Below are 9,204 nucleotides of genomic sequence, written 5' to 3'. Positions count from 1 at the left end.
GATCGAGGATGACAACAAAGAGGCTAACTCTTCGGAGAGCCCTCGACACAGCCATCGATGCTCCTCATCCTCAGATGAGTCGAGCAAAGGCTAAGGATGATGATAAAGGGACTAATCTTTCAGGAATCTCTCAATATGGCCAACCAGCACTTCTCCTTAGATGAGTCTAGCAGAGGCCGAAGATAGTGATAAAAGGGCTAATCCTTTAAAGATCCCTCGATATGGCCAATCAGCACTCCTCATCCTTAGACTAGTCGAGTGGAGGCTAAGGATAATGATGAAGAGGCTAATCCTCTGGGGATCCTTCGATATGATCCACTGGTGCTCCTCATTCTTTGATAGGTCAAGCGGAGATCGAGGATGATGACAACGATTTGGCAAAAATATTGTCATAGATCAACTTCGCATTGATCTCAGACAAATCTTCATCAATGTCCTCCCAAGCACACATTGATGGTCGGATAGAGATGATGTCGTGGACTTTGCAAAATGTATTATTAAGGATCGACTTCAAACTGACTTTAGATATCATAACTTTAGATTAACCGTGGATATAATAGCCTTAGACCTAAGCCCGGATCGAGGATTCCTACTTCATCGCTAGCTCAATCAGTCGATCGAGTCGATGACCACATAGGTCAAATGAACAACCAATCTCAAAGATTGAGATTGTTCAACACATACGTCGTAAAACAATAAAAAAATTTATTTCATTCCATTTAAAGAAAGTTCATTACAATAAGAAAGCAAAAAGTATAAGTTCGGTCAACATTCTTGGATGTAAGCTCTATGGCAAGGTGGGGACCTTGTTCAGTAGAGCTCCCGATGATGTCCATTTTGAGAAAATTTCCTTGATAATCACTAATCTGTATCAAAGGATATTGGAGATGGCATGATTCCTTAGGGTCGACTTCCCCCAAGATCTATCCATCTCCCTAAAATTCCTCTTCGGACCAGGAAGCCTGCTTAGGAGGAAATAACAGTCTTGAGGAAAGGTCCTAGACCTTCTTGGAAGACTCAATGTTGAGAAAGCCCTTTGGGCCATTGCTTGCTCTTCGTCTCAACCAATGACCAATGCTATTGTTCTCTCGACAGAGTCTACAATAGGGTGATGAAATTTTAACAATAGGCCTTACAAGGTAGTCAGTCTCCAGCAGCACCCTTCAGATTAATGGCGGATGTGGTTCCACATCTTCTATAGTGGCGATGATTCTTGATACCTCTCATGCCAAGATGCTATGCCTACAAGCGCGCCCCTTTCAGACACCTTGCAGCCACATGGGAGATAGGAAAGAACTCCTCCATGGTGCAGCAAATGCCGGCGACCATTGAGTCCTCGATGGAAGACTGCAATGACAATATCATGAAGACTGAACAAAATGGATTTGACCACAAATAGTAGCTCCTCCTCTCCATTTATAAGGGGCCTGGGTGGAGATTCTCCTTTTCACCTAAGCCGTGCTCCAGATATCACAACCCCAATGACTCTAGAAGTCGTGCCTTCCAAGGATACGTGCCCCAGGTGCCCCTTTCGGCAAAATGCCATTTTGGGGACTACAAAAATTAAGAATCACGCACATCAAGGCTACCAAATCGCATGACTTTTCATCACACCACTCTCAAAATAAATCACACGGGTCGATCCATGAAGCACACAGCACAGGGCCTACCAATGTCTGACATGTGGCAAACTTTGATGAGTCTGAAAGTGATCTCTGGATTTTCATTTCCAAACCATTACATCACAGTGCCTTGAACTCCTCATCCTTCATAATTACAGTGAAAATGGCAAAGCAATGTATTCATGAAGCCTCAAGATTTTTTCTGCTAAACATTGTGTAATAAATACTCCAAGAAGGAAGGTTGAATTGGCAAACCATGGGACTAGCTACTCCTTTCATCTGAAGTAGTCAAACCACTTCGGATTCGGAAGTGGGGAGCAAGTATTATGGAGGTTATCCACTATCCGACCTGATCTTTTCTCTTTAGATTGCAATCGAGCACTTACCGATGCCCCAAAAAGATTACCTCGGATGCTAGGGAGAGATCCAAGAGACTAAGGCGAAGCGATGTTACGTTATCTGCTTCTGTTTGACCTTCGAATCGGATACTTACTGACCCCAAAATCAGGATCCAATCAATGATAGGAAATGAGACCCAATAACCTACACAGGTGCTAACACATCTAAGACAAAAGCCCCTGACTTTACATTGATCTCAAGCCACCACCCTACTCAGCCACATGGGTGATTTTTGGAATCTCTCAACAGCTTTCAAAATACGTACATGACCCATGACTGATATCCATGACTAATAATTCTGATCACAGATTAGTGGACAGACTCTTTATCCTAATGGCCTATTAGATTGAGGCTTAGCAACTTAGGAAATTAGGGCATGACGGCTTATCAGATTCCAGCATAACAACCTATGGCACCACCTCTATATAAAGAGATAACAAAGGGTTTCTCAGGTAAGCTCTATTCTAGAGAACGGATCCTACTTTTGCTCTTCCTCTTTCTTTTTCTCTATTATTCTCAAACTCCGACTGACTTAAGTATCAGAGGATCCCTCACCAGAGAATCTCCGACGAGAGTGGACTTCCTTTGCAGGTTTTCCTTGGCATGCCAATCCTCGGATTGACACCAAAATCCTAAGTTGGAAAAAGTCCGCCCGCGGCCATATTCGCCTTGAACTGGACTCTTGCAGTAACAATGATAATGACCAATAATAGCTATTATAACAATCATTATTTATTTCAGAAGTTATAGTCAAAAACTTGACCAAGCAAAATAGAACCATTAATTTCCATAAAAATTTAGGGTATCGATGCATAAACATTTCAAAAATTAAACCATCCTAAAACTCTCTTGATTGAGCTAGTATTGGTTTTGTCATCCATGATCACAAAGGAGACGTTGGAATCCGATGCATTTGTTGCACTATAAAGAGCAATATATGCTCAGATAGCTACAACATTATCGATCTTATATATAGTAGCAGATGGGCTCTTACTCGGGCCCTTACTCGTCTTGGAAATGGAAAGTGTCATCTTGGGATGCCAAACGTGCAGAGTCCTCCACGATATTTTCTCATTAAACCATGACCATATGATGGCAATCTACTAAGTTACCTGTGTATACAGTAGCATACGTCTCTTCAAAAATATATACCATGCATGGTGAAGTTCACAGGTTGCCTACTTTATATGTGGCTTGCATCGTAGTCAAGAGCTCAGGAATAGTTTTTACTGGCAAATATAGTGCAGGATGATGGTAAATGAACTTCCCTACTGATACCAAGCCCTTAGATAAGGTTTGTACAGGCAAATTAAAATTAATCAGGGTCCTTTAAATAATGATCTACCGACAATTTTGTGTATAAAGGGGAGATGGCATATTCTGCTAACTTTATATTGCGTTTTTATCTCACATCTTTCGTCTACAATGTCAAATGCCACATAAAGTGAAGTTGGCAGAGCCCTAAATTGAAGCCTTCAGCAGAGCAAATTATTAGAAATTCTAAATTATTCAGGGTCCTTTAAATAATTTTTCACTTTCATATATTTGCCTGGCATGTTTGGCTTCGCATAAATATACACCAAAGACACTTCAGGTATAAATCATTTTAGAGTACGTGAAGTGATTTTGGGCATTTGGTTGTTCTGAAGAGGCCTGAAATCACCTGTATCTGAGAGGAACTAGGCTAAAAATTACCCAATGTGACCTCGGGTCGCAGGCACACTGAATAAACCATCAGGATGACACACCGATTCAGTAAAGGAGTAGTTTGCTATCTTGTTAGCAAGACCTCAAAGGCACGAGTATGCCGCAGGATTTTGGGAAGCACTGCTGCTATGACCAAGCATTTGCGCTTTTGCTCTACTCAGCAAGCACCCATAGGCAGTCTGTGAGAAACAGAATTGCTGCTACAGTGTGATGCTTTACTAAGATTGCGGCTAAATTCACATGCATTAATCAAAGAAACGGACAGAAACAAAACTAGTCAGCATACTGGCTCATTTCATCGAATCAATGGTTAAATTGGTAATGGAAAAGCTAAAGTACTAGCTTGAATAGCAACATAGTATAATGAAGCACTACAAGATTCGAAGAAAGCTCCCACAGTTCAAATACATTAAAACCAAACTTCAACATTCATAATTACAATAAACGCTACAACAGTAGTCCTGATTTCAGATTCAGCAATCTTTTATACAAAGAGCAATTGTAAGAAATATGCCACTGACGCGAAGAAAAGGGAACATCAGATCTGAAAAACATTTGTCTGGAACCTTTCATCATACAATCTCCAGTGCCCATATCTTTCCGTATGGAACACAGATCTTGGAATGTAGAAGTTGGGCTTCGTGAGTGTCTTCAGATTCTTTAGATTGGTGGAAGCTTGCTCTATTCCCCTGCTTGTCAAGTTTGCACATCCAAAAAGGTCCAACTCCTCCAAATCTCCACATCCCTTTGAAATTGAAACAAGGCCGCTGATGGTTAATTTAGAAAAACGGAGTTCAAGATGCTTCAATTTTGGCATGAATCTCGCAATTGCTTCAGCCTCCTGGTCTCCATCCTGGGGGCAGGCTCTAAGGTACTCATCTGGAACTATCCCAGCATGTTGTGAAGGGTCAAGCCAGTTCAACAGGTTCCGTTTGAGAATGGTCAGGTTAGGACATTTTTGCCCAATCACCTCAAGTGCCCTGTAGGAAATCTCATAACAATTGCTTATGTCTAATTCCCTAAGCATGGGACAGCAAGATGCAACCTTAAACATTGATCTATCAGTTACATTCTGAGAACTCCTTATTGAAAGGGTTTGGAGATTTGGTGACCTGCAAAAGCAACAAGCTCATAACAACTGAAACAAGCATGTTACAGGGCCCAAAATAAAAGCCACTCTTCTTTGTTGAGTTGAAAAAGCAATGGCTAATTGCCAGACATACATCAGGAAAAGCCCGACAACAAATCCAAGAATTAGAAAATTTTAAGAAGAAAAAAGTGGATAGACATGCATGAATAAGCATAATCAGCACTGGATGGAAAAGATGATCCAAATGCCATTACACGAGGAACCGACTTAAGCATGAAAAGTCAGAAAAAGAAACCATGTCTGCATGAGGAGTACCTGCACGTACACCAGTGAATTCTAATACCAGTTTTGAAAAACTCCTAGGGCACTACTATATGAGTGGGATGCATTGATGTGAAGAGGCAGAAGTAGCAATTTGTCAGCTAAACAAAGAGAGGCTATGGATGCCAAAATTTAAAATTTGAGGATAAAATCATTGTGTAAGCTGAACTTCACCATCCTGAAGATAGCAGAATGTTGAAGGATCCCCAGTCCCCTCCAACTTCCTTATTCTGCCTCTGGAGGCACCAATTTCAACCTGTGTGGCATACATCAACTAATTGTGATTCAAACATCCAAGCAGAGACTCAGAAAAATCTAAAACAATCCCCAAGTTGAATGTGACTTATTCGATCACTCACCTGCTTAGCTAACATACCAGGTACATTGATTATCATGGAAATTATTCTCAAGTCTCATTATCTAATTCCACACTCACCAAGAGATAAAATTCTAGCATTGCCCCTCTGGTCACTGTTATTTGATAGTCTGATTTCACCCTCGCGGGGGAGATAAAATTCTAACATCACCCTCAGGTGACCATTATTCTAACATCACCCCTCTGGTGACCATTATTTTCTGACCTGACCCACAGTGGGAGACAAAATTCTAAAGTTGTCTCTCTGGTCACCAACTGTTCATTAGTTTGTGTTCCATTCCCCTCTTATTTCTCAAGTTATACATGCTCCAAAGTTCCAAACAGTTGATTGATGGAGAGCCAGGTTACCTCATATTCCGACTTTTTTTTGTCTTTGCTACGTCTTTTTACATGAAAAAGAAAAGGCATGGTTCCATCCATTGCACAAGACTTTTTATTAAGCACTTTGTCATGAAAATAACTTAGGGGGATCCAGCAAATTACTCCACTAGATCTGTATTAAAAAAAAAGGGAAGCCAAGCTATGTTCATCCAATCAGTTACCATTACAGTGATTGAATTTGAGAAAATAATAGTTTCTTCTATAAATATGACTTGGCAGAAAAATTGGTTGCGGGCTATAAAAGATAATATAGAAAGTCACAACCATACTGCTAAGCCTCATTCCAACTATTTGAATCAGGCTTGAGAATCAGATTTTAATAGATGTGTCTCCACCATATTGTAAACTAGATCCAAAATAATAAAACTGAGCAAAGCATTGTATTTTTGACCATAATAAATCATATTGCTTCATTCCATATTGAAAACTATATAGTCAAATATATTCAAGTTTGTTGTGTATCCAAGTCAATCAACATTTTCTTATTCACAACTGAGATTCAGAAACTTGGTTTTGCTTTCTGTTTCACTGTGCTGCCAGGTTTCTCTTTTGAAAGTTTCAGCAATTTCCATAATTTTGGCAAGTTTAACTGGTTAAAAAAACAAAAAATATGAAAAATTAGGAAAAAAACAAGAACAAAACAAAATGAGTCAAGAAATTTATATAACATGATTCTAAAGTATATTGTAAGATTTATAGACTTTGGATTTGTGGTTCTCTTTCCAAAACTATAAAAAAAAAAAAAAATCTAATGAAAATAGGTGGCTGGATTCTCTTTAAACAACCCTCTTTATATCATAGGCTTGCCCCCCTTCCCACTATCCCTCCTCCCAAGAACGACCTCTGATGGTACGGAAGGCACAGACTCCACAAGCGTCCCACACCCTCAAAGAAAGAAACTCCTCAACCATCACAAGAAAAAAAGTATGACACTTTGTGTCTGACTCTATTGGTCATATTTCCTTGCTATTATGGTTGGTGCTCATTTGCGCACACATGAACCACCCAATTAAGGAAAGATGCCTCTCAAGGCATCTGAGAATGATTCAAGCCCTAAAATATAAAATGTAACTAATAACATAAATATCAAAAAGAGTAAAATATAGTAATATACTAGCATAGAGACACATTAACAAAGCACATTAAGTACCAAGTAGCAATACTTATGATCTACTAAGTATGAAGGATTCAACAATTAGATATAAGATATATTGAACCTAGATGACTTAAAATTTAAGCTGAGATCTAGCAAATCTAACCTTAAATTTGGCAACTTCATCACTCAAGAGGTAGATCTATTACATAGATCCATTTATATCTATTACATTTTTTTAAAAAAAAAGATAAATAAATATTCTTAGGAACAACTACCCTCTCAAATTATTAGAGCAAAACACCTAAATGCTTTAATTTTCTAGAAATCCAAAAAATTGTAGCTATACTTCTTGTTCCTTGTATATTAGGTTTATCATCCATAAAATCATTACTTAAAAATGAAAGGAACCATCATTGATACTATTTAACCAATTTTGTTTGAAGAAATGGAAAAGTGGCCTTGAAATTATATGGAAACTTGAAAATGAATGGAGGAAGGGCTCCAAAATGAGAAAAAATATCAATATTTAGAATATAAACATCCTATGACTAGTTTTGGTCTGGATGAGAGTGTGAACCACCAAAAGTTGAGAAAAGCTGATTACTTATGACTGAACACCGGAAAATCTTGTTGGGCCTAGCCAAAACCAAGTGTAGATAGTTAGTTTCAGCTTAGTTCCAAGTAAACAATCTATTTTGTCCAAAACAAATCAATATCAAGTGAGACTTCAAATTTTGATCATAATCATCACAGGCAACCCTATGTCAATTATTCACGATTGACCTTATGAATCTTATTTGCCATGCAATCCTTTTAACATACCTATTAACTAAGTAATCCTACATCATGTCCTCTTCTACCCTAACGAATTGGCATAAAAATAAAATCCTCTACTCATTCGTCACCAGATCTTAATTTGAAAGGCCCATTGAACGTCAATCAATCTCCTCACCGCATTATCTTGAACCGACCTAACTCACCACCATATTTTAATCGATCGCAAAATTAAATACATGCTGATATACAAATAACTGATGTCATAAAAAATTTATGGGAAAAGTAAGTTTATGATCTTCGCCAACGTATGATGCAATTGATTTCCGTTCCGAGAAAGTTTCTATTATCCAACCACGTCAATTGAGTGGAAGTATCAAAACGACAGCGGTAAGATACCACTACCAAAATTATCATCCATCTAATAATCAAAGTTCCAGATTAATTTTCTCGTTATATCTTGTTTTCGTCCAGGTATTAGATCTCAGTCTCTGTCACAACCGAACACTGCTATTCCAACAATAAATATAACAAAAAGAAAAAAAAGCAACTTCAATCAGAACTGAAACCCTTATCATAAATTTCTGTGTTGCAACCCTAATCTTAGTCTCTGCAAAATTCTCGAAGTCAAATCAAATAGCGCTTTATCGAAGATTCAACCTAAAAAACTACCGGGGAAAATTAAAGGAAAAAAAAAAAAAAAACGAAACCGTAAGCCTAACCCTAGGCGTACCTCTCGGTGGAGAAGGAGAGGGCGTCGTCAGAGCAGTGGCGGACGCGGATCTCCCAGAGCGACCCGGCGGCGCAGTGGGCGGCGAATCGGAGCATGGAGTCAACGCGGCGGCGGAAGGCCGGCGTCCACCAGGCGGGGTGATCGGGGCGGCCGGAGCCGGCGGCGTCGAAGGCGGGCTCGAGGTCGAAGGATTCGAAGAGGGAGGGGTCGCGGGCGGCGTCCAGCCACGCGCGGCAGACCAGCATCGCCCCGTTCCACCGGTCCTCCAGAGTGAGCCTGCGGAACACGTTTGCCAGGCACACCGGAGTCAGCTCCGACCAATCCCGCCTTTCCTCCGCCGCTGCCACCTTCTCTTCGCCTTCCCCACCTCTCTCTTCGCCGTCCGCCATGGATCTGGTGGTTCCGATGAATCGCGGTTCTCCAGATCGGGACGATAAAATCGACACAACTTATAGAGGAAGTAGGCAACCAGCGCGCCTCCGCCGGTAACTTGAGAGTTAAGACCACTGAATCGATTGACGGTCGTTACGTAACGGAAAGAACGGCCGTTTTGTGGCCCTTGTTCAATGCCCACGTAATACGTGGAATATTTTTAAATTTTTTACATATATATCTCCTCAAATATTTAAATTTATATAAATATTTTTTTAAAAATTAATATATATATATATATATATATATATATATATATATATATATCTTCAT

At 39.7% G+C, this 9,204-nt stretch overlaps 1 protein-coding gene across 1 annotated transcript; it reads right to left on the bottom strand.

The window, feature by feature from the left end:
• Positions 1-4,107: 4,107 nt before the first annotated feature.
• On the bottom strand, positions 4,108-8,961 carry LOC105032004 (F-box protein SKIP1). The gene is made up of 2 exons (XM_010906319.4): positions 8,500-8,961; positions 4,108-4,840 (listed from the first exon to the last, which is right to left on the bottom strand). Exons 1-2 carry the CDS (start codon positions 8,886-8,888, stop codon positions 4,267-4,269), a joined length of 963 nt encoding a protein of 320 aa, XP_010904621.1. The 5' UTR covers positions 8,889-8,961; the 3' UTR covers positions 4,108-4,266.
• Positions 8,962-9,204: the final 243 nt, after the last annotated feature.

Source organism: Elaeis guineensis, chromosome 1 (assembly GCF_000442705.2).
Source record: "Elaeis guineensis isolate ETL-2024a chromosome 1, EG11, whole genome shotgun sequence".
Taxonomy (NCBI): Eukaryota; Viridiplantae; Streptophyta; class Magnoliopsida; order Arecales; family Arecaceae; genus Elaeis; species Elaeis guineensis.
Note: the sequence above shows the minus strand (reverse complement) of the source record. Positions and strands in the feature narration are given on the sequence as shown.

Bases quoted from the DNA above. Each gene is read 5' to 3' on its own strand.
- LOC105032004 (XM_010906319.4), bottom strand. From the start codon at position 8,888: ATGGCGGACGGCGAAGAGAGAGGTGGGGAAGGCGAAGAGAAGGTGGCA. The intron at 4,841-8,499 runs GTACGCCTAGGG...TTGCTTTTGCAG, and splicing joins CTCTCCTTCTCCACCGAGAG to GTCACCAAATCTCCAAACCC.